The sequence below is a fragment of the Pelobates fuscus genome, chromosome 7 (genome assembly GCF_036172605.1).
Source record: "Pelobates fuscus isolate aPelFus1 chromosome 7, aPelFus1.pri, whole genome shotgun sequence".
In the NCBI taxonomy this organism is placed as follows: domain Eukaryota; kingdom Metazoa; phylum Chordata; class Amphibia; order Anura; family Pelobatidae; genus Pelobates; species Pelobates fuscus.
In genome coordinates, this window is record NC_086323.1 from 184,542,120 (window position 1) to 184,568,373 (window position 26,254).

General features: G+C 43.6%; 1 protein-coding gene across 6 annotated transcripts in view; it reads right to left on the reverse strand.

Moving 5' to 3' along the window:
- Positions 1-26,254, reverse strand: part of IQSEC1 (IQ motif and Sec7 domain ArfGEF 1) — a 421,691-nt gene that overhangs the window by 133,008 nt on the left and 262,429 nt on the right. For all 6 annotated transcript variants that reach the window (XM_063426958.1, XM_063426960.1, XM_063426956.1 and 3 more), the window contains 2 exons: positions 13,795-13,961; positions 6,844-6,983 (listed from right to left, as the gene is read on the reverse strand). In XM_063426958.1, the coding sequence (XP_063283028.1) occupies positions 6,844-6,983; positions 13,795-13,961 (307 nt within the window). The remainder of the gene's footprint in view (positions 1-6,843; positions 6,984-13,794; positions 13,962-26,254) is intronic.

A 26,254-nucleotide genomic window follows, 5' to 3' on the forward strand; every position in this document is an offset into this window, starting at 1 on the left:
ATGTTCTCCTAATCTGGTTTTTAACATTCTTTTCGTCTGACCAATATACTGAATCCCACAAGTACAGTTTAATAAATAAATTAGGGATCGACCGATTATCAGTTTTGCCAATATTATTATCCACTATTCCATTTTTTTTGTAAGTATTGGTATCGGCCAATAATCACCGGCAATACCGATAATAAATGGGTGGGCCGGCACGTCCATAAGGCGGCACAAGTGACCGCCTTAGGGTGCACTGGCCTGGGGGGGTGAGGGGGTCGCGCTAGGTCGGAGTGACCGGCAGGAGGTGGGCGCACAGCGCTCCTGCCAGGCACACTGTGCAGAGTGACCGAGCGGAGCAGTGCGCACCGCAGTTCAGGAACATATGAATTTCCTGTACCGCGGTGCACACTTTTTCACTCGGCCATGCTACCAGGAGACACACCGGGGAGCAGGGACCAAGGAGGGGAGAGACCAGGGGGTTGGTAAGGATCACTATGGAATGGGGGTGGTAGAACACTATGGGACAGGGGGTGGGAGTGGTAAGGAACACTATAGGAAGGAACATTAAAAATAAATTGTAATAGAAAAAGATATGACAATGATTCAGTGAAAATCAGCACCATTAACAGTGTCAGTATTTGACAGACAAGAATGCTTCGCTTATATAGACAACCCAAACAAGAAAGCAGTTATACTGCATCTGCATGCACTACATTATTAGACCATAATGTGGAAAGGAACACTATGTAAGGGGGGGTGGTAAGAAGCACTATGGGAAAGGGAAGGGAGGTGAAGAACACTATGGGACAGAGACGGGGGTGAAGAACACTAGGGGGGAGAGAGGAACATTAAGGGAAGACACTAAGTTACAGAGGAAGGGAGGGAAAAGGAACACTGGGGTGGGGGGCACTAAAAGAGAAGTGAAAGAGGAACATTAAGGGGAATGGGGGGCACTAAGTTTAGATCGCACATATTTACACACAAACACACTGCATGTACTTCACAAACACACACACTGAATCCACTACCCACACTGCATCTACTACACACACACTGCATCCACTACCCACACTGCATCCACTACACAAACACATTGCATCCATTACCCACACTGCATCCACTACACAAACACATTGCATCCATTACCCACACTGCATCCACTACACAAACACACACTGCATTTACTATTAAAATACACTCACTGCATCCACTACACACAAACATAAATATTCTTGAAAACAAAGAAAATCTGACTGGCATGTATATTTTGTGCATTTACCACTTAAAAAAAAAAAAAAGATTTGCAAAAAATAAAATACAGTAGATGTACAGAATATCGGGAAGGTATTGGCTATCGGCCTGAAAGTTCACAGATTATCGGTATCGGCTCAAAAATGTTATATCGGTCGATTCCTAAATTATATGACTTGTTTTGTATTGCATGTGATACAGTCTTTAACCCCTTAAGAACACATGACATGTGTGACATGTCATGATTCCCTTTTATTCCAGAATTTTGTTACTTAAGGGGTTAATGTCATACCTCTTTTTGGTTGTAAAAGAGTGAAATTAGGTAATGTTCCATACTTTCCCAGTAGGACATAAATATATTAGCTTAACTGGGTGCAAACCTAATCCCCATAGCCGTTCTAGTGGTCTGTATGTATATATCATCTACATACCAGAAAAAATTGATGGTGAGAAAAAAATATGTACATTCCATTAAAAACTATATCTATTCCATAAGCATCTTAGGATCCTCATATAAGGCATGTCTCAATGGAATAATTTTGAAGAAGCCTTAATGCGTTGTGGAAATTTTAATAAAGGTTTTTTGATCACTTCTTTTGTGCCAATTTTTTTTTTTACGTGCAAATGGTAACAAACAGGCTTGAAATGCCACAATAGCTGTGACAAGCATTAAAGTGACATTTAACAGAGATCATTTACATGGCTTTTGTATATACTGCACATTTTTGTATTTTGGTAGCATTTGTCTTTAATACATGTAAGTAGTGGTTACGTGTATATCTTGATATGTGGGAAATGGTCATGTATTAGATGATAAAGTAGCGTAACATTGATACTATGTGTGCCCGTCTTGCCACAAGTGTATATTGTTGCTGATGTCTTGTCTAGTGGGGGCCAGAGAGTCCTGGGGCAGGCCCAGAGTCGCTAGCAGCTCGGCCGCTTCCGTGAGGTCATGAATGTCCTGTTTAACACTATCATTTAGGATCTGGAGCCTATGCGTCATTCGCCAGCGGTAGGGTATCTTGTGATGTCTGAGTAGTGCCGTGAAGAGTGCCAAGGATCGTCTCCATGCCATTGTATATCCGGACAGATCCGCATAGAAAGTAAGGTGCATGCCTTCGAACCCATATGGCTTGCGATCTCTGACCGCTGTCAGTATTGCCGTTCTGTCCTTTCCTTTTCCCCTTAGGAGCCCCGGGCGACCTTGGGATACGGAAGGATTCCTCAAGGCCCACCGCCCTGCCTTGTCTCGGGGGCAGCAGTTCTGTAAATAATCGTCGTAGGAGATGAGGCAATTCATCGGCCGGTATATCTTCCTTGACACCTCATATTTTTAAGTTCAGTCTGCGCCTTGTGTCTTCCATCATAACGAAACGTTGGTCGTAGGATTTGTGTTGCTGGTGCAATCGGTCTCTCTTTGTAAGGATGTAATTTGTTTAGTGTGCTCCCCAGTAGTTTCCTCCAAGGTTCCTAGACTACCGTCAGGCCTCGTATGTCCCCGCGGATCTTTGCGGTGTCCACAAGTATAGTGTTCTGGAGAGTCGACAAGAGTGACGTTAGGACCTCGGTGGTGACCGGCAAAGTGTTGTGCCCTTTGGGGACCAGTTTAGTAGGTTGCTCCACGGGTATTTCAAATTCTTCATCTTCCTGGTAGAAGTCATCAGACACCTCTGTGTAGTTCTCGGGGTAGTCAGTCATCTTGGGCCTGAGCACGTTACTAGCCTGTCACAGGAGGTCGCCAATGTGCAGGCCCAGGCGCGGCTTGTCAGGCTTTAATTTGGGGGTTTTCCATCCCATCACTGTGCCCGAGTATCAGGAGGCACCACTGGAGCAGGTATAGAGGGATTCTGTGTCCCAAATAGGGTAAAAATAGCATTGTTTGTCGGGAGCTCTCATGAAGTGTGTCTACTCGGCTCAGTTGCTTGGCTCTGCCCCCTATATTAAATGCATTCATTGATGTACTTATCTGTTCATTAGGGCAGAAAGTACGGTAGATCTGTTTTTAAGTGTAGTATGGTGAAAAATATGGATTTCCGATCCCTGTGTGGAGGGTATAGGATTGTTGGCAAAAAAAAACTACTTTTAATCTCAAATTTCTCATGAACTTTTGTAAATATAAAAAAATCAGAAATGGATCGGCTTTAATAGATGGAGCATATTTTAATCCTCTATTAAGGACTCTAATTTGGTCTGTGGTTAAGACAGTATCATATAAGTTAAAAATTCCTGTTGCGTCTACCACTTTGTTCTTTTTCCAATAGTATATTCGTCTCCCTCCTCTACATCCCCTAAAAAAAGACCGCTTGAATTGTCTTTGGGATTTTGGTCGTCTCAACCTCGATTTAAAAAAACATGTTTTGGTCCCAAAAAATTATTATCCTTATTTTCATATCTATGTTGGTTTTGTGTTTCATTTGAATCTAAAGCCTCAAATTGATGTCTGCCAAGCAAATTGTGTGTTTTTATCTTTGGGTGTTTTTGGGGTGTCTCCCTGTTTCTTTCTCAGGTCTTCGTTAGTATTATTCTGTTTTTTTGTATGTAACAGTATTTCACCTTCTCTCTTTAGGAGAGATGTTTGTATAAGATTGCTTTTGTGGATAATCATTGGTCTGATTGCTCCCAATGTTAATAGTTAAAGGGACACTATAGTCACCCAGACCACTTCAGCTTAATGAAGTGGTCTGGGTGCCAGGTCCCTCAGGTTTTAACCTTTCACATGTAAACCTATCTTGAGAAAGCCGGACTTATCAGGGCGAAAAACTTTGGTGCTTCCGTCATTTTAGTCTGTTATCTCAAGGACTACGGACTTCATCTTGGGAGCAGTGTTTGGAATTCTTCAGAGTGACAAGTCATCCTATCTGGCTCAAGTGCACTGAGAGGATCAGAGTGGTGATTTATCCTGCATATCACACCAGAAGTACTTTCCATCTATACTACTTGTGACTGATTAGGGATGTGCAAGGGTAGCTGGTGAGAGTATAATCTCATTGCTGTGATGTATCAAATATAGAGTTAGAGGGAAATAATACCTCGGAAACCCTCAGATCTTGCATATAACACAAGCAAAATAGACATGGCGCAGAGTAGCAAGGCAACTTGGCTAGCAGAAGTAACAGGATGAAATCATCCTATAATTAAGCGCACATGAACCTATGTCTCAGGCACATAAATTTCCCCCTTTTCCATGAGGTGGAGGGGCGGAGGTGAGGGGCGGAGGGAGGGGGAATTTAAGCATTTCTAAATCAGGTAGGCCTGTTGTGTTTTAGTAGGAGTATGCTTTAGCTAAATATGTGAGTGGTCCTCTGATGTCGTTCAAACTATAGCGTCAGGAGCATTATAATAAAACAGTAATGAGTTATTCAGTGCATAGAACAAAATTACCTATGGAGCAATCTGAAGTGCAATAGTAAACTTATAGGCAAAAGGTAAATGTGGGGAAAGTAACCTCGCCACTGATTCTTGGAGAGGACTGTTTGCCAGCCTCCTGCCTCAGGACTATGTGCCATGCAAAAAGGCTCATAAAAGAACCGAACAGACACACGAACCAGGGACCACCCGGGAGTTTGTTAAGCCCTATCTCATCACCTCTTAATGATTCCAACCGCAGCGTTCTAATTGTTTGTGTGGATGGCCGCAGTTCGCATGGTCGAACACATGGTGGCGGCCATCTTGTTCCCGCAAATGCAGGCAGCAGTGTTTGGTCGTCAAGTTCATGGAACTGTTTTAACTGTTGTTAAACTGTGCATAGAGATCATGGTTAAAGACACTGTAGAGAGAGGGATATGCCCTTTAGTAAGTTTAAAGGGAGGTCTCAGCAAGGTGAAAGCTCGGGTCGGGCTGAGGGCCTCTATCTCGACTGCTCCACCTCGGTCCCCGATGGTTTAGGGTTACCGGAGGGACGTTTAGTGCGCCCTATATTCAGGTATAACGATGAGAGGTGTGCTTTTTGTTGCGTTTTTTTCGGGTGTAACAAGGAGCTGAAGAGTTATGCGCCCATCTCATCCAGCTGCCAGACATGCCCCTCCAGGTGGCAACTTTGTATCTCAAGATATTAGAAAATAACTCAGTGATACAGTGCTGCCCCAAGCTTTTTTTTTTTTAACAGCGGCGATTACGTAATTTTGAGATATAACTTAATCTAATACGGAAGTCGGCTTGAAAGACTAGTTGATCAAGGGAATGAGGAAGAGGTGAGTTCTGACACAAAGCTCCCTGCACTGCTCAGTAAGCCATCTTGTGATGTTGCATGGTCCAATCTTTTAAACAGCTCACTGTGCATATGCATGGTTTAATAAGCAGGCAAGAAGAGGTAGGAGAAACATGGGGAGGGACCCAAAAAAAAAAAAGAACATTTGTGCTTTTGCAGTGTGCTTTAACGACAGACATTATTTTTGCAAGGAATTCAGATTTGGGATGTCCAGGACATGTGCTGGAGGTGTAGCTGGACCCCAGCACACAATTGCAAATACCTCTAAATGTGCAACATTTCAAGCAGAAACACTGCACCTACAGATTCCTTCCTCCATGGATGTTGGAGTAACCCTTTAAGATACCAGGGGCATAAGGTGTAACAGTACCTGCTCATTCCTTATCCTTCAGCTAAATCTTGCGCTATTATGGTGTCAACTTTAATGCTGGATGATACCATACGCCAGTCATTTATAATAAAAAAAAATATGTGCATCAATATAATGAAGCAGGACCCATGATGTCATCTGTCTATCAGCGTTCACATATGTTCACATACATTCAGAGTGTGTAGAAATTACGCAATCAATGTACCTATTTAAGCAAGTTCCTGACTCCAAGTTGTGGTATCCAGAGTACCCCAAAGGTGCGTTTATGTTTATAGTGATCCTTTGGTATTTGACCTTGCTTTGCCTCATCTGTTCTCTGGCTTCCTCTGTCTATCATTATTGTGTACCTATCTGTACCTGAACTTGGCCTGTGCCTTGAGTATAATGTTAAGAACAAAACAGGACTCCCTAATGCTATAGTGTACTATAGTATACTAACTATTTAGGTGTCACCCCCGGTTCTCCACCTCCCAAAAAAAACAAAAAAAAAACAGCAAAAATGCAAAAATAACACCAACAGTAGATTTGCTGTTACAGCATAAGTCCGGGGTAGGCAACCTTCAACACTTTATGATAGATGAAGTCCACAACATCTAAAGTGACGGAAGTTCCCTAACTCTGGCATAGGCATTGTTTCAAGTACTGTGTGCTGGGTTGCTCCTGCATCCTGATAAGGAAAATGTAAAGAAACACAAATAACAGTGCCACTTTAAATTCATTGTGAACCTGAAAGGCATATTAATGTTAATTGTGATGCAAGATTGGGTATGTAAATAATGGCAATCGTAAAGATGGCGCTTATTTATTGAAATATTTTATATGCTGTTTTATAGTTGTACCATTCCCCATTCCAAAAAAAAAAAAACTTTGGCTCCTGAGTAGGATTCATTGGCTTACACAATCTACTACAGTTTGCCAAACACTCTATATTTGTTCATCCAATAAAACAATTTTGACAATTATGGTAACAATGTACAATTCAAAATCTTAGTACCATGATTTAATAATATACAATTCAACCAGATCTTACCGGCTTTTTTCCAACAATAAGTTTCTCAACCTTTTGTACTTGGGATACATGATCTTCATTGGTTTTGAGCTCACGTTTGCGAATTCGCTCGTAAATCCCTATCAGCATTTCTCGTGGAATGTCTTCGCCGTCATCTACACCTGTGGAAAAGCACACATATGTACACAAGTTTAACTAATGAGACTTGCAAACATGAACTTGTATCTAAGTTTAGAGTGTTATATCAATCTAAAAACGCTGTAGGGATCTTTGCAAAGTAAATTCAACAGATTGTGATAATTTGGAAAGCTTATCAAAAATATAAAATAAAGACATTCACGAGTGGAAAAGTTCATATTTAATTAAAGAAAGGAGAATCAGAAGTGGAACGTTTTGGAGAATGGAAGAATCATTAACAATGCTTATGTTTGATCTAGATTTAATTTTAAACCTGATAAGGCACAGTGTGCATCTAACATAGTCAGGATGAAAGGGAGAGATCTAGTGGAATTGGTAATAGTAAAACACCGTCTACATAAATTAGTATTTTGTAATCTTGGTGTTGAATTGTAATGCACATGATCTATTCGCTGAAACTTCAGTCTGTTGAAAAGGCCATTCAGGCCATGAGCTTGTGATGAATTTTAGCATTTGATAAATGTTGTTACTGCTTTAATAGTGATATCTGCATTAATGGGGACCTACCATTCCCCAAACCTCTTTGGAAAGAGCATGATATTTCATCTGTACATTGTACTAGCAATCTTGCTAGCAAATGTATAGCTTGGGGCAAAAAATATATTTAAAACTGGGAATTTGACCAATTCTCAGTCAAATCCTCAGCATAGACTATATGCACATGATTTAACTGACGAGGGAAAGCAGAAACGATCACCCACAGACGGTCATTCTGCTCTCCCAAGTATAGCAAAAAGAGCATGTGTGATGCAGTTGCTATGGAAACTTCCTAGCTGGCATTGCTAGCGCTGGGTAGGGAGTATATGAACAGATTGACTGACATCACTCCGCTCATATGCGGGCAACAAAGTTGGTATCACTGAGGTTTGTCCTGCTTAGGGAGGTGCACCCAAGCAAGGCAAATGAAACAAGAACATAGGAAGAGCCGCAAAATGACTAACACCCACAACGTTTTAAAAATGTTGACACTGGAACAAAGGTTGAATATTTCTAAAAATTGACATTAAATACATCATGTATATTTGTGATAAATTGTTTATTCAAGATACATGGGGGATATTTAAAATAAGTATTTTTTTCCATTACAGGTTCACTTTAGGGGAAACCACCAATGTTCTGGGTTGGTAAATTAAAAGTGCTTAGAAAGTTCCCAACTTGGTATTGCAGACTTTTGGGGTTTAAATAGATGGAATGACATTGATCACTGGATTTTGTAAATTATTGTTGAAAACTGTTAAATGTGACCTTGAGTTAATATTGTTGGATAAGCTTTCCAAATTATTTTATATTTTTTTATATTTAATAAATCATTTTAAAAGTTTATCCAAAAGTATTAAATAATTTTGAAAGCGTGAGAAGCTTATACAACAATATTAAAATAAGGCTTTTGTTAGATGTGAGTTCTGTAGTGTGGCCCACAGATGTGTCTAAGCTAGTGAAAGAGATTCTGATAAAATGCCAGGGTATTTTCCAGAGGCACAATGGGCTTTATAGTGAGCAGCACAGAGAAGTTCCTCTTTAATGAAAAAAAAACAAAAAACATTCAATTGTGCATACTACTAAAGATACTATCTATATTTTTATAATATTAAAGGATCATTATAGTGTCAGGAAAACAAAGCGGTTTTCCTAACACTATAGTGCCCTGAGGGTGCCCCCTCCCGCGTGGCGCTGAAGGGGTTACAACCCCTTCAGCCACTTACCTTTATCCAGCGCTGGGCTCCCTCTCGTCCCCGTCCGACGTCACTGGAGCCAAATGCGCATGCGTGGCAAGTGCCGCGCGCATTCAAAGTGTCCATAGGAAAGCATTTCTCTGTGCGATGGACATTCGTCTCCAGCGTCGCAGATGTGCCTCTAGTGGCTGTCCGGAATACAGCCACTAGAAGCTGGATTAACCCCAAATGCTATGAAACTGCCGTGTTTGCATCTGAAGGGTTAAAGCCTGAGGGACCTGGCACCCAGACCACGTCATTGAGCTGAAGTGGTCTAGGTGACTATAGGGTCCCTTTAATATATATATTATGAAATGCCAAACTGGACAGTCACATTGAAAGTTTCCGTCTAAGAACAGTATCCTTGACAACCAAGCAAAACCAAAAGAAAATGTTTCATAATCTCTCAGTACAGGAACAAATGGCTATAAATGACCTGAAAAATAATCATGCTATCACCATCAAACCAGCAGACAAGGGAGGAGCAGTAGTGATAATGAACACTCAGGACTACATAAAAGAGGGTGACAGGCAATTGTCAGATGCAGGGCCGTCTTTACCGCGGGGCAAACGGGGCAGCTGCCCCGGGCCCAGTTACTCCTGGGGGCCCGAAGCAGCTGCACCGTGGGCCCCGCTTGCCTCAAGCATTTCTCCCACCCGCCAGTGCAGCCACACACTAAGGAGGCCCACCGGGTGGCCCATGCACTAAGGGCCACCCGGTGGGCTTCTGTCAGCAGGGGCCCGGTCTTGCGCTCTGGCGCTTTAAGAGCGCGACCGGGCCCTCTTGCTTTTCGGCAGCCGGCTGGGAGGAAGTGACGTCTGCGCGTCACTTCCTCCCATAAAGAGAGGAGCCGCGCGGGAGGAGGAAGAGGCAGAGCAGAGGGGGTCAGACCCCAACTCCCAGCAGCTTCAGCCACCCTCTAAGGTAGAAAACTGGGGTTTTATAGTGTAAATTTTGTGTGTGTGTGTGTGTGTCATTATGTCTGCCAGTGTGTGTCAGTGTGTCTGTCAGTGTGTCTGTCAGTGTGTCTGTCAGTGTGTCTGTCAGTGCATGTGTCAGTGTGTCTGTCAGTGTGTCTGTCAGTGTGTCTGTCAGTGTGTCTGTCAGTGTGTCTGTCAGTGTGTCTGTCAGTATGTCTGTCAGTGTGTCTGTCAGTGTGTCTGTCAGTGTGTCTGTCAGTGTGTCTGTCAGTGTGTCTGTCAGTGTGTCTGTCAGTGTGTCTGTCAGTATGTCTGTCAGTGTATGTGTCAGTATGCCTGTCAGTTTGTGTGTCAGTATGTCTGTCAGTGTATGTGTCAGTATGCCTCTCAGTGTGTGTGTGTCAGTGTGTCTGTCAGTGTGTGTGTCAGTGTGTCTGTCAGTGTGTGTGTCAGTATGCCTGTCAGAGTGTCTGTCAGTATGTCTGTCAGTATGTCTGTCAGTATGTCTGTCAGTATGTCTGTCAGTATGTCTGTCAGTATGTCTGTCAGTATGTCTGTCAGTGTATGTGTCAGTATGTGTGTCAGTATGTGTGTCAGTATGCCTGTCAGTGTGTGTGTCAGTATGCCTGTCAGTGTGCGTGTCAGTATGTCTGTTAGTATGCCTGTCAGTGTATGTGTCAGTACGTGTGTCAGTATGCCTGTCAGTACGTGTGTCAGTATGTCTGTCAGTGTGTGTGTCAGTATGTGGGTCAGTATGCCTGTCAGTGTATGTGTCAGTATGTCTGTCAGTTTATGTGTCTGTGTAAGTATGTCTGTCTCTATGTGTCTGTATATCTGTGTGTGTGTATCTGTATGAAGTCTGTGTGTGTATCTGTGTATCTGCCAGTGTGTCAGGTGTGTATATGTGTGTCTGTAACTGCATGTGTGTCAGTGTTTGAATCTTTGTGTATGTCAGGATGTGTATCGGTGTATCTGTATGTTGTCTTTGTGTGTTTCGCTGTATCTGTATGTTATGTTATTAGTATGTGTGTCTGTGTATCTGAATTTGTGTCAGGTTGTGTATCTATGTGTCAGTGTGTCTATATCTACTTGTGTGTTTGTGTGTGTATATGTGCATACATCTCAACATTCACACGCTAACACTACACACAAATACACCCCTGCTTCAGCACTACATACAAATACACGTCTGTGTTAAACACCAAAATTATATGTATACACACCCCTGCATTCAAAAACCAACACTAGACATAAATACATGCTTACATTCAAACGCCAACACCATATACAAACATATTCCATACAAAAACCTGTTTACATTGAAACATACAAAAACTGCTTAGTGTTAAATACAAACCTGCAAACATGGGTAAACAGTAGAGCCCCAGCTGTCAAGGCATTGCTGGAGTTGTACGACAGATGGGGATCTACCTTTTAAACATCCTTGGAATAGGGAGGCCCAAAAAAATATTCTTGCACCTCTCTACTTTAGGTTGCCACTGTATTAAGGGTGATAACGTGATTGCACACCTGGGGAGGGTGTACAGGGTCCAGGGGGCCCAAGCAAATGGTTTGCCCAGGGTCCAATCAATATTAAAGACGGCCCTGGTCAGATGACAAATACTATAGAAAACTAAATGAAGACCCCAACAAGAAATATACATCACAACGTAGGGAGCTCATTAAATCCTTCCCTGAGAACTTACACCTAGAACTTCAATCACTCATACCAACTAGTCGGTGCATGGGCACTTTCTATATGCTTCCCAAAATTCACAAAGCAGGTAATCCTGGAAGACCCATAATTACAGGAATGGGAACTCTCACAGAACAGATCTCAGGACTGGTAGAAAATACCCTAAAGCCTCTAGTCACCAACACCAACAGCTTCATAAAAGACACAACCGACTTCCTCAACAAACTTAGCCAAATCACCAATCTCCCTGCTAACACCACTCTTGTAACCATGGATGTGGAATCTCTATACAGCAACATTCCACATACAGATGGCATCAATGCTTGCTTACATTTTCTCTCTCATGTCAACAACCAAAAATACAGCCCCCAAATTATCACAGAACTGGCACTATTTATCCTCACACATAACTACTTCAGTTTTAACAATGAGGTTTACCTACAAACCATGGGCAGTGCAATGGGCACTAACATGGCACCCCAATTTGCTAATCTGTTTATGGCAGATCTTGAACAGAGATTCCTAGAAATTCAACACACCAAACCATACAAATATTATCGCTATATCGATGATATCTTCATAATTTGGACTAAAAGCGAAGAAAAACTGATACAGTTCTATGACTCTTTCAACACATTCCATCCATCAATCAAACTAAAAATGGAATATTCCACTAGATCTGTGAATTTTCTGGACACTACTGTGACATGTAACAATGGCACAATCCACACCTCGGTTTACAGAAAACCCACAGACAGGTGCAGTTACCTACACAGCTCCAGCTTCCACCCTTCCCATACTAAACAGGGCATCATCTACAGCCAAGCCACTAGGTACCATGGCATATGCTCTGATCCTAATGACCATAATTCCCATCTAAATGTACTCTCCCAATCTATGAGACAGAAAGGCTACAAACCGAAGACTATTACCAAACAAATCAACTCTGCTGTAAAAACGCCACGCATGCGCCTGCTACAGTACAGAGAGAAAAAAATATCCACACGAGTGCCACTTGTGGTCACCTACAACCCAGCTCTTGAGGAAATACGGAAAATCATCAAAGACCTACAACCAATATTAACAGAAGAACATTTTCCCTGAAACACCCATTTTGGCCTTCAGACAACCACCAAACCTCCAACAAAAATTATTCAACAGGAAGCTGCCCACTGATGGTAAGAATGAGGAAAATGGGACCAGTCAATGCAAATAAACCCTGCTGCAAACTGTGTCAGCACATATGCACAGACAACACAGCCACACACAACAATAAAACCTACAGCACTAAAGGTTCATAGTCCTGCACATCCAGCAATGTGGTATACATGATTTAATGCACCAAATGCCATCTAGGATGCTACATTGGGGAAACCACCCAGCCATTAAATGGGAGAATGAATATGCACAGACACTCCATTAAACACCACAAAGAAGAATCCTACTGCACTCCTGTGGGACACCACTTTACCCAGCCTGGCCACTCACTGAAGTACCTAAAAATCAAAGTACTAAAAGGTTTTTTTTTAAAATACCCAGGAAAGAAAAGCCTTTGAAGCCAGAATGATTAAATGGTTTAACAGCAAGAATAGAGGACTAAATATTGATTTGAGATTCCTGTCCCACTACCAACACTTTACATGAACACTCTCCCAGCATTATCTTACTATTCTGTCATTTGTACCAACACTTTAAAATGCATTCCTATATGTTTATTCTATCTATATACCAAGTACTATGTGTTAACCTATGCTTTCCCATACTCATATGCATGTATGCTTATATATATATAAAACTGTGCATTCATATTTGTGTATATGAGTTCATGTGCATGTATGTATATGTGTTTATGTATATGTACATTTTTATGCGTTCACATATACATATTTATGTGTGTGCATGTATAAAGTGTACCATCCTCTGCACTGTCTGCTTGTTTGTTTTTCTTTTCCCTCTCTCCCCCCTCACTCTGCTCTTCAGAAAGATATTTATGACCCTCTGCAAAGATGGTGTCTATTTTCTAACAAACCTGTGTCTTATCTACACTCATGTCGCTTTAACCCCTGTATCACAACTCAACTTTGAATTCTATGTGTCGTCTTGCTCAGAAATGCTTCAGACTTGAGAAAGGGAGGTTATCCCGAAAGCTTGTGATTAAAAAAATTCTGTTAGTCCAATAAAAAAGGTATTACAAGATACAAATTTTATCTGTTTTTTACACACACACACACATATATATATATATATATATATATATATATATATAGATATTATACTATTAACTATGTAATATATATATATATATATATTACATAGTTAATAGTATAATATCTATTGGTTCTTTTTTTTAACATATACATTTTCCTATTCTACTGTACAAACTAAATGATCTGGTAAAAACAAACAGTCTCACTCTAGAGGTCTAAAGAATGAAATAAAGGTTACCTCTTAAATTTTTGACAAAATCCTCTAATTTCATCTTGCGTTCAGGTTTGACATTAGGACTGTACATGTCTGTGTTTAAAAGGATGATTGCAAAAGCCAGGATGAAGATGGTGTCTGGATTTCGAAACTGTCTCACAACTCCAGGATTACAGATACAGTACCTCTGGCTAGAAAACAAGACAACCTTTATATACACAATGTCTGACAATGTACAAACTGCAAGTGGGCACAAAAACCAAGTCTAAAGAACACAAATAAAACACGTTTCAGCATTAGTAGTGTTTCTCAACATAGGACACATTTATATCACGTCTATTAATTAGAAACACACATTATTTCGATTTCATGTAGATGTATGTAATACTATGTATTTTAAATAGTAATGGAATCTTTCTGGATATGCCTTACATTCGAGTGATTGAGGCATGAATAACTGTGCAAAATTTTCTGTTGTCACAAATATGCGTTAATAAGAGACTTGTTTTATTTTAATGTGTCAAGAAATCATTTAATAAGTTTATGTAAAATAAGTTTTGTATCTTATGGTGAGCGCTTGCTTTATGCCATTATTGTTTTCCCTGTGGATCTTAAGGATTGGAGCCTCCTTGTCTGATGTCTTCTATTGATATGGGCAGGGCAGGCGCTACCTGTTAGGCGGACTAGGCAGCCGCCTAGGGCGCCCCTTGGGAAGGGGCGCCGCCAGGAGCGCCGGCCCCCTCATGCTGCAGCCGCCCGAGCGCTCTGTAGAGAGCCTCAGGCGGCTGCAGCTTTGCCCGGGCTGGTGCGTCCATGAGGGCGCACCGCCAGGGCGCAGCCAGAGGAGAGGGGCTGGCAGGAGGTAAGCGCTCAGCGCTCCCTCCTGTCACTCCCTCACTGTAGCGTGGCCGAGCGCTGTATGGTCCGCGGGTACAGGGAGCATCTGTCTCCTGTACCTGGCCGGACTAACAGGAAGTGAACACTGAGCTCCCTGTACACGGCCGGACCATACAGAGCTCGGCCACGCTACAATAGAGGTGGGGGGAGAAAGAGAGTGGGGAGGAGGGAGGGGGGAGAAAGAGAGTGGGGAGGAGAAAGAGAGTGACAAGGGAGGGAGGGGGGAGAAAGTGAGTGACAAGGGAGGGAGGGGGGAGAAAGAGAGTGGGGAGGGAGGGGGGAGAAAGTGAGTGACAAGGGAGGGAGGGGGGAGAAAGAGAGTGACAAGGGAGGGAGGGGGAGAAAGTGAGTGACAAGGGAGGGAGGGGGGAGAAAGAGAGTGGGGAGGGAGGAAGGGGGGGAAGAGAGTGACAAGGGAGGGAGGGGGGAAAGAGAGTGGGGAGGGAGGGGGGAGAAAGAGAGTGGGGAGGGGGAGAAAGAGAGTGACAAGGGAGGGAGGGGGGAAAGAGAGTGACAAGGGAGGGAGGGGGGAAAGAGAGTGACAAGGGAGGGGGGAAGAGAGTGACAAGGGAGGGAGGGGGAAAAGAGAGTGACAAGGGAGGTTGGGGGAAAGAGAGTGACAAGGGAGGGAGGGGGGAAAGAGAGTGACAAGGGAGGGAGGGGGAGAAAGAGAGTGACAAGGGAGGGAGGGGGGAGAAAGTGAGTGACAAGGGAGGGAGGGGGGAGAAAGAGAGTGGGGAGGAGGGAGGGAGGGGGGAAAAAGAGAGTGGGGAGGGAGGAAGGGGGAAAGAGAGTGACAAGGGAGGGAGGGGGAAAGAGAGTGGGGAGGGAGGGGGAGAAAGAGAGTGACAAGGGAGGTTGGGGGAAAGAGAGTGACAAGGGAGGGAGGGGGGAAAGAGAGTGGGGAGGGAGGGGGGAGAAAGTGAGTGACAAGGGAGGGAGGGGGGGAGAAAGAGAGTGGGGAGGAGGGAGGGAGGGAGGGAGGGGGGAGAAAGAGTGGGGAGGGAGGAAGGGGGGGAAGAGAGTGACAAGGGAGGGAGGGGGAAAGAAAGTGGGGAGGGAGGGGGAGAAAGAGAGTGGGGAGAGAGGGAGGGGGAGAAAGAGAGTGGGGAGGGAGGGAGGGAGGGGGAGAAAGAGAGTGGGGAGGGGGAGAAAGAGAGTGACAAGGGAGGGAGGGGGGAAGAGAGTGACAAGGGAGGGAGGGGGAAAGAGAGTGACAAGGGGGGGAAGAGAGTGACAAGGGAGGGGGGAAGAGAGTGACAAGGGAGGGAGGGGGGGAAAGAGAGTGACATGGGAGGGAGGGGGAAGAGAGTGACAAGGGGGGGAGGGGGGGAAGAGAGTGACAAGGGAGGGAGGGGGGAAGAGAGTGACAAGGGGGGGAAGAGAGTGACAAGGGAGGGAGGGGGAGAAAGAGATTGACATCCATCACACACACACAATCATGCAACCCTTACACACACAGAAACACACAATGCTTTCCTTACACACACTCAATGCACCCCTTCAGACGCACACACTGCATCCCGTACATACACAGAAACACACCTTGCAGCCCTTACACATACAAACACAGATTCACACAATGCATTCCTTACACACATATCAGGACATCCCCTACACACTCCACCCCCTGTGAACACACTCATTGGTGGAACATGAAGGTGGACCCTGAGCAGTGTAAAGGGCCCCCCAAAAAGGGAGCTGCTTCCCGTTCTCCCAGAACATTGATTTTTGTGACCACAGTTACAAACAGCCTCCAGAGATCCTGTTTGTAGCGGAATGGTACTGGGCTGTCCTACAACATGCATAGGAATAATTGTATTCGTTTATATTGCTAGTTTGATGTGTGTGAACTACTGTTTTCCTCTGGTTGTTCGGTAGAAACATTCGAATAAAACAAGGGAATGAAACTACCGAACAACCAGACCACCTTGTGTAACGTGTGCCTTCAATTACCGTTTGCAACAATGTTGCAAACGGGTAATTACCTATTCGTACAGTGTGGTCTTTGTTCTCTGGGTGGCCGCCATTCGGGATACGAACACGTGGCGGCGGCCATCTTAAACTGCCGAACAGCGGTGTTTTGCCGTCGAGTGTCTGGAACCGAAATCGGACACTTGACTAGGCAAACACCGCTGAGACCTCCAGACTTCCAATACTTTGTGGGGAAACTACCGAACGGCCCGCCATTCGATAGAAAGAACCCCACGAACTAGGGGATTCATCCGAATCCTCGTCAGGCTACTTAACAGCAATAATTCACCTGTTTGTATTCTCCTGTTTGTGACCGACCGCAGGGCCAAAATACATGGAACTGTTTTCGGACACTTTGTCCCAGCGGTCGGTCAAAACTACACCTTGCCATAACTCCCGAACCCCTGGTCCGATCTGGGTGATTTTTGAGTATGTTGCTCACCCAGATCAGGGCTACCAGGGGATACCATTCTTAAAGGGGTACCCCTATGTTTAGGGGTACATCCAGAAACTGTGGAAATTCATGTACATGATAAGGAGATTATGATGCTAGAGGAGGGGAGGAGATGTGTGGGAGGTTACTGTTCACAGATTGGACAATGTACTAAGTGATAGAACCTCCTCCCTTGCATGGGAGAGGGCTTTATAAGGCACTGTGGAATAAAGCTTGTCAGTTCTGCTCCTGAAACTGTGTGTCGTCCAGTTATTTGGATTGCGATTGGGATACTGCTGTATTATTTTACCTGCTAGAAACCTTGCCTGTGGATTTATCATCACCTTGTTCCTGAGCCTCACTGGGATCTCTAATGGAGAATAGCTGTGAAAGATCGGCTCTCCGCTACACTGTTCTACACCAGACCAGTGGTGCCAGACTGCAGCTAGAGCCCATCATCATCCTCATCTGGTTGTAAGTAGGCAATCTAGTATATTATTCGTGGCACTAATCTCTAATTTACCTCACATTAAAGAAACACTATAGTCCCCAGAACCATTGCAGCTTAATGTAGTGGTTCTGGTGTCTATAGCCTGTCCCTGCAGGCCTTTTAATGTAAACACGGCGACACTGCAGCACTGGCATTAGTTAACATGGCAGATCATATGGGTGGGGCATTGCGATGTCACAAAACTTTACTTTTGCCTAGGGCGGCAAAAATCCTTGCACCGGCCCTGGATATGGGTGAGCAGGCCTTGCCTCCATTTCCTTTAAAGTTTATTATTTTTTATGCCATTTAGAAGATGTTACATTTCATATCCCTGTATGCCTGCTTATAGTCAATCCTTTTAAATAGTTAAAGGAAGACTATAAGCACCAAAACAACTTAGCTTAACCCCTTAAGGACAGAGCCGATTGTACAATTTCTAATCAAAACAAAACCTGGAATTTGAGCTCTATGTCTGTTTAACCATAATTATACCTCTTTCACATTAAGTGCACCCACACTTATTATACACTGCGTGCAGAATTATTAGGCAAATTAGTATTTTGACCACATCATCCTCTTTATGCATGTTGTCTTACTCCAAGCTGTATAGGCTCGAAAGCCTACTACCAATTAAGCATATTAGGTGATGTGCATCTCTGTAATGAGAAGGGGTGTGGTCTAATGACATCAACACCCTATATCAGGTGTGCATAATTATTAGGCAACCTCCTTTCCTTTGGCAAAATGGGTCAAAAGAAGGACTTGACAGGCTCAGAAAAGTTAAAAATAGTGAGATATCTTGCAGAGGGATGCAGCACTCTTAAAATTGCAAAGCTTCTGAAGCGTGATCATCGAACAATCAAGCGTTTCATTCAAAATAGTCAACAGGGTCGCAAGAAGCGTGTGGAGAAACCAAGACGCAAAATAACTGCCCATGAACTGAGAAAAGTCAAGCGTGCAGCTGCCAAGATGCCACTTGCCACCAGTTTGGCCATATTTCAGAGCTGCAACATCACTGGAGTGCCCGAAAGCACAAGGTGTGCAATACTCAGAGACATGGCCAAGGTAAGAAAGGCTGAAAGACGACCACCACTGAACAAGACACACAAGCTGAAACGTCAAGACTGGGCCAAGAAATATCTCAAGACTGATTTTTCTAAGGTTTTATGGACTGATGAAATGAGAGTGAGTCTTGATGGGCCAGATGGATGGATTGGTAAGGGCAGAGAGCTCCAGTCGGACTCAGACGCCAGCAAGGTGGAGGTGGAGTACTGGTTTGGGCTGGTATCATCAAAGATGAGCTTGTGGGGCCTTTTCGGGTTTAGGATGGAGTCAAGCTCAACTCCCAGTTTCTGGAAGACACCTTCTTCAAGCAGTGGTACAGGAAGAAGTCTGCATCCTTCAAGAAAAACATGATTTTCATGCAGGACAATGCTCCATCACACGCGTCCAAGTACTCCACAGCGTGGCTGGCAAGAAAGGGTATAAAAGAAGAAAATCTAATGACATGGCCTCCTTGTTCACCTGATCTGAACCCCATTGAGAACCTGTGGTCCATCATCAAATGTGAGATTTACAAGGAGGGAAAACAGTACACCTCTCTGAACAGTGTCTGGGAGGCTGTGGTTGCTGCTGCACGCAATGTTGATGGTGAACAGATCAAAACACTGACAGAATCCATGGATAGCAGGCTTTTGAGTGTCCTTGCAAAGAAAGGTGGCTATATTGGTCACTGATTTGTTTTTGTTATGTTTTTGAATGTCAGAAATGTATATTTGTGAATGTTGAGATGTTATATTGGTTTCACTGGTAAAAATAAATAATTGAAATGGGTATATATTTGTTTTTTGTTAAGTTGCCTAATAATTATGCACAGTAATAGTCACCTGCACACACAGATATCCCCCTAAAATAGCTATAACTAAAAACAAACTAAAAACTACTTCCAAAAATATTCAGCTTTGATATTAATGAGTTTTTTGGGTTCATTGAGAACATGGTTGTTGTTCAATAATAAAATTAATCCTCAAAAATACAACTTGCCTAATAATTCTGCACTCCCTGTATATCATGTGGTTCAGGAAAAATAGGGCTTTTATTTAACATCAAATATTTATATATGAAACATAATTTAATATTAACACATTTTAATAGTGAATGTCCCAATACTGGGTTCTTTTTTTATACGGTTTTACTGCAATATTGCGTTCAGCGATGTCTCATGAATATAACAGCACTCCCAATGCACAGGTTTTATGGTGCTTTCCCCTTTTTAGTTTATGCACATTGAAATTTGCCAGATTGTTTTGCTGAGCCTATGTTGCATTTGAGACCATATGGCAGCCCAGGAAAAAAAATAGATACAAAATATCCCCATCAGAGCATACCATTTGAAAAATTAGGCAAATGGGATATGTCCAGTATGTTTTAGTAGTTGTCCTGATGGAAGTTCATGTTTTGAACCGAAATTGATATTGGAGGTTTTCTTGAATAAAGAAGAAACTTTCTTTTGGAATCCTAGAGTGCTGGATTCAAAATATAGCTAATTTCATTCTAGCTATATTTTGAATATATATTGTGCCTTATTATAATTATCATTATCTTTTTAACTTTTGCAGCATTTGGGGGACTGCCTGAGCCTAAGCCTGCTATATCGGCCATATGATCACTCTGTGAGACATCACATGGCCCCGTGTAAGGGGAATGATTTGCCGGAGGGGGAGTGCCTGGGTGGAGTACAGGTAAGGTAAGTAAGCAGGGGGCTGTGCGACTGAAAGTCGTTACAGCATTTTATGCCAAGGGTTGAATGAAGCAGTTTTGGTGTATAAATCATGCCTCTGCAGCCTCACTGCTCAATTCTCTGTTATTTAGGTGTTAAATTACTTTGTCACATGTCTCTGCAAGTAACAAGCACATACTTCCTAAACACTTCCTGTAACATGAGATATACTGTTTATACTTCCTTTATTGCAAAGTCTGTTTAATTTAGATTTTTTTTTTATTTTTTTTTTAACATCAGAGCTAGGTATGTATATCTCCATTGCTCAACTTGTAGATTTTTCTTCCATACCATGTTCATCATGTGTTAATTTCTATCATGATTCTTTCCAGTTTTCTCCTTTATCCCCTTGCTTATTCATTTCTATCCCAAGGATTGGGACTGCCTCCTCTCCCAAGGATACACACTGCAGCTGGGGAGGAAGGACAACACCTTCAGCTCCCTGGGATTCGCACTGCCGCTGGGGAATGAGACCAGTTGTCTCCACTCCCTGTAAAGCATACTGCCGCTGGGGAAGGGGACCGGTTGTCTTCACTCCCTGTAACACACTTGGCTGCTGGGGAGAGAGACCGACTGTCTCCTCTCCCAAAGATACACACTGCCGCTGGGGAGGAAGGACGACACCTTCAGCTCCCTGGGACTTTGTCATCTTTTTCGTGTAAAATAGACTGCCACTTAACCAACGACCACCGCTGAAACTTAACCCCGTTTTTACTTCGTCACAAGTCGAAGTGCGTTCGACTATTCGAACGCCGCCTTCGGATGGGATTTTGTTAGAAATATACTGACCGCACAGCCTGAATCTGTGGAACTGTTTTGGGCATGCGAACAGGCGTGCGGTCGGTCCAAAGAGACTTTTCAATATTTCTGGAACCACTGAATAGATTTGTAAGAATTTTGAAAATGTTTGTCCCAGAGTTGCGTTGTTCATAAAAATATAAATTTCATTCCTGTATGACGAAAAATCATAAAGTTATAAAAATGCATAAAAAAGTATAAGTTTTAGCTTGGAGATAATTGAGTAGATACAGTAAGAAACTCAATTATCTCCCAAGCAGAGGGGAGGGAATCTGTGGGTTGTAACCATTGTCTGGCACATAGGCACGAGGGAAGATGGAGGGAAACGATAAGTGACAACATTTGGGACTCAATCAGGGCCAAACCATCCACCCACAAGAGTTAATTAATATACACATAACAGGTTAAGGACACAATTTTAGTCAGAACATACCCACAGTGTGATCCCGGATATAGTTGCAACTACACACAAGAAATAAAGGAACAGGAGGCGTCGGTACCCAACTAAAAGTAAAAAATCTGATACGGATTTAGGCCATACCTCAATGTTACTGATACAATGAATATTCTGTAACAATATGTGAAAGTGTGAGGATTTGTTTTTACATTATTGAATTACTATGTTTATATTTTATGTTCTTTCATAAGAAGACAGTATATGTTAGAAATCAAATGAAAAAACAAATATAAAATATATATATAAAATAAAAAATCATGAGTGAACTGCACTTTTTTTTTTGACAATGACAAGCTTACAACCCACAAGGTAAACTGATAGAACAGATGATGATCGTCTAACAGAGTTAAACTAATATTAGCTGGGAGGGGCGGGGCCTGACCGCCGGTCGGATCAGACACGTTTTGTCTGAGCTCCGGCTTCTGAACTTGGAAAACGGTGCTAACTGCGGACCAAAAGCTAACACCGACCTGGAATTGCGACCAAAGCACCACTCAGGCGACGGTGATTTCGGGGACACCGAACAAGAACCCCAGCGGCGCCACAGTAACCCGACAAGGGCCTGAGGCCTGTGAGCTTGAGCCTGGGTGAGACGGCCGCTCGCCTGGTTCTCCGACCGGCGCTCTGCCACCCCCCCCCCTCTGGACCGGGGGGGTCATCCCGGTCCCCACAGGTGGCCACCGCAGCATGCCGCAGAGCCTTCAACCAGGCCCTGCTACACATCGAGATTGGAGCGATGTACTCCAAGATGGCGACAGCCACCTCTCCTGAGCGGGAAACTCCGCCGACACCAAGCAACGCACCAGTAAGAATGGACTCTATCTCACGGCGGAGCCCTGCAGCAGCCCCCGCGACAAGCCTTTTGCCCATATCACGCCTGCAGGATAAGGGGGTGTGGAGGCGGAGGGGGAGCGAGAAAGAGCGGGCCCCCCTAGAGCGCACATCGGATGACACCGATACCGCAATGGGCCCACCTGGGCCGAGGGCCACAGTGGAAAGCCTCCCGGAGCACTAGCCGCACATGCCGGATAACCGAGGCCGCTGGCGGCGACTGCCACCAGGATCTACAGCAGCGTCCCCACAGGGAAGCCTCCCAACACTCCTGAGACCTCATACCCAAGAGACTGACCTGCCGCACACGCTGACGGCTAAAGTGGCTCCCAGTCAGTCACCCTCTCCAGTTACAACACCCCTGATCAAGCGGGGCATCGGCTGAAATGACCACACCATCGAGGCACCAACCCCACACAGCGAGCAGCAGACAGGTCAGCAGATCAGCTTATAGACCCCACTCACTCGCACGCTGGGACTCCCTCATAGAGACACCATGGATCGGGTATCGCCTGATATGCACCCCTCACATGACTTTGCACAGCGTTCTATGATGTATAAAGTGTAATGCTCATGTTTTTTGTTTATTTGTTTCATCTATTTTAAATTAGCCTGCTTCTCCCATTGTCCTAATCTGTCAGGATTATATTTTAGATGTCACTTTTTTACTTGATGCCCTTAGCCTGCTAAATATACACTAGCATGATATAGCATGTAACTTAGTTAAGTCTTAGCAGGCATAGTGGCTATAAAGCATAGCATAGAGCAAACATGATCTCTATTTGTTAAAAGTGAAATAATCTGCTGTGAAGTTAAGGAGAAGCACTAGAAGATTACTTAAACCAAACGCGCAACAAGACGGTTATACTACAGGTATTACATGAAAAATGTTTACTGCTTGTACCAAACGACAAAAAATAGCAAGAAAAATGTGCAGTTCTTTATAATCCAACCTCTCATACGTACTCCACATACACTTATCTAAGTCTGCTTAACGAAGCAACAAGATTAAAGTGAGAGATAGCAGTGCTAAAGCGAGAGATAATCGTATTGAAGCGAGAGATAACTGTATTAAAGCGAGAGATAACTGTATTGAAGCGAGAGATAACTGTATTGATGCGAGAGATAACTGTATTGAAGCGAGAGATAACTGTATTGAAGCGAGAGATAACTGTATTGATGCGAGAGATAACTGTATTGAAGCGAGAGATAACTGTACTGAAGCGAGAGATAACTGTATTGAAGCGAGAGATAGCTGTGTTGAAGCGAGAGATAACAGTATTTTTATTTTTTTTTTATTTATTTTTTTTTGTGTGCACAAGTTTAACAGACAATTTTTTTCAATGCCCTAACAGCACTGGCAAGACAGTTAATTGGATAACGCATATGAGTTACAAGGCATTTGAGTATACTGCACATTTTCTTTTTTTAAAACAATATAAATTACAGGCTAAGCTGAACATGTCTAGATTAACTTTTAGACAAGAGAGACTAGGCTATACAAACTCCTAGGCATGTTGATTGAGGTATTGAAAGTAAAAAAAAATGATGGAACCAGTTTTAGTACATGCACTGGGTAGCGTAGAGACGATTGAATGTACCACCCGGTGGTTTATCAAGAATTACTGAATAGACATGTCTTACTACAAAGATTCTGTCTAGCGCCTTAGACCACACTTGGTATTAAAACACGCTAATACTTTGACTATTCAGGTGCTATTATAGGTGATAACAGAAGAGGAGTAAATTAGTTAAAACGTTATGTTAGACATTGTATATCAGAGGGTCGTTTCTCAGCAATATCATTGAGCGTTAAGTGCTATTTATGTGAAGAATAAAGCTGTATGGGTCAACCTGAGCTAGCATTTTCCGTGCAGATATAAGCTTACATCAGAAAGAGCTTTCTATTCGTGACAGGCTAAGAAGATGTATGCAGTTAAACCGGGCATATCATGAGCATGAGTAACAAGGGGAGAAAACCTAACAAGAAGATTGAGGGAATTATGCCCATGAGCGGTAGCATGCCATTCTTAACTGTAGGGTAGGGGACAAAAAATGCAAGTAACAGGAATATCATACCCCAGGATATAAGAACATAAATGGAACATAAGTACAGATCTGTGGTAGGTTTGATGAAACTTCTTCCTGAAGTCGTCACCCCATGCTATGGGCCTCTGCAAAGTGTCCCTAGCAGAAGGGGTTGCTCAGTCTTTAGTGTCCTATTCAGCCGATGCCCGTCAGGGGTTTCCCGAATTCCCCTTGTGCAGGCTGTGACAGAGAGTCCATCTCCATGTTGGGTATGTTGTTTCCTCTCCCCGGCATAGGTCCTGTCGGATGATGCTGTGCGTGTGTCAGGCGGGTTGTCAGTAGCCCGTAATGCAGCGGATCCCTGCGGTTTCGGCCCCGGACCTTAGGGGGAGCCAGTGCCTTTAGTCCCTGGACCCACCCGTTCCGAACGGGAGGGTTGTGGGCCCGCGGGTCTCCTGGATTGCGTTCTTCTCCATGGGCATTTGGACTGCGGCGTGGAGGGAACTCCAATTGGGTCCCCAGCCCAGAAGAGGCACAGGTATCCGATTCTGCTTCACAGGCTGTCTGCAGCACTTGAGGGGATATTGTGAGTTGCCGCTTGGCGAGACGATCCCAGAAGGCCTGGCATATTGCCTCAAATCTGGCATCGAAGCTTTCTCTCCAATTCTGGCCTGATAGGCTCGTTTGGTTGTGCTGAGGTGTCGTTGCGGCGGCCATCTTGGATGAGCTGCATGGCTTTCAAGATTCTTCTGCTTGTCTCCCAGGAGCAGGCTTGCTACCCCAGTAGGGACCGGGATATCCCCCACCGGTCCAAAGGGGGGGGGGGGTAGGAGGTAGGAGGTTTGAGGTGTCTGTGAGCCTGTTCTCTAGCGAGGAGAGCGGCCGCCTCTCCACGCTTCGATCCCTGGTAGGCCTCAGCAGGTTTTTAGGGTTCCCGGCTAGTGTCAGGCATGCTTCTGGTGTCAAAGGGTTCCCCCGGGTATCCCCTCCTCGCTTATTCTCCTCCAGAAAGTGAACGTGCCGGATTTCTGGGGTTTTTCCCCAAAAAACAGCAGTTTTGGTCAGGAGCTTGGGTCCTGCACGTCTGCTCAGCCTGGAAGCTAGGCTCCGCCCCCGAGAGATAACAGTATTAAAGCGAGAGATTACAGTATTAAAGCGAGAGATTACAGTATTAAAGCGAGAGATTACAGTATTAAAGCGTGAGATTACAGTATTAAAGCGTGAGATTACAGTATTAAAGCGAGAGATAACAGTATTTGGCTATAGCATGTTACTATATATATATAAAATGAGGTTGATAATCACAGGAGACTTAGACAATATGTTGTGACGACCCTATCCTGTACAACCCTTGAAAGTCTCCCTCTCTTTTTTCTGTACCCCTATAATCACATGCCTCAACAAAAATAAAGAATTAAAAAAAAAACAAAAAAAAAAACTAATATTAGCTGGAACTAACATAAGCATAACATAGTGTTCCGTCATTAGCCAATAGTACTTGACACTGACATAGCATTAAATTCTCATGGGCATCATCAGACAGTTAGTGAGATGGTGTGATGGGATTTCAGCCGGGGCCAAAATTTAGTAGGCCTAATATCACCATGCAGCATATACAAGTCCAGGTATCTGTTAGTTAGTTACATGTAGCTAAGATACTGTCATCAATGTACCGAGCATGTGCTGGATTTGAAAAACCACATTCCATTCTCCTCAAGTGCCATACTGCCTAAATGCTAATGCTGTAAATATGGTTTGCTGATTGGTGTAAGTGTACAGATGGGGGATGTATAGTCT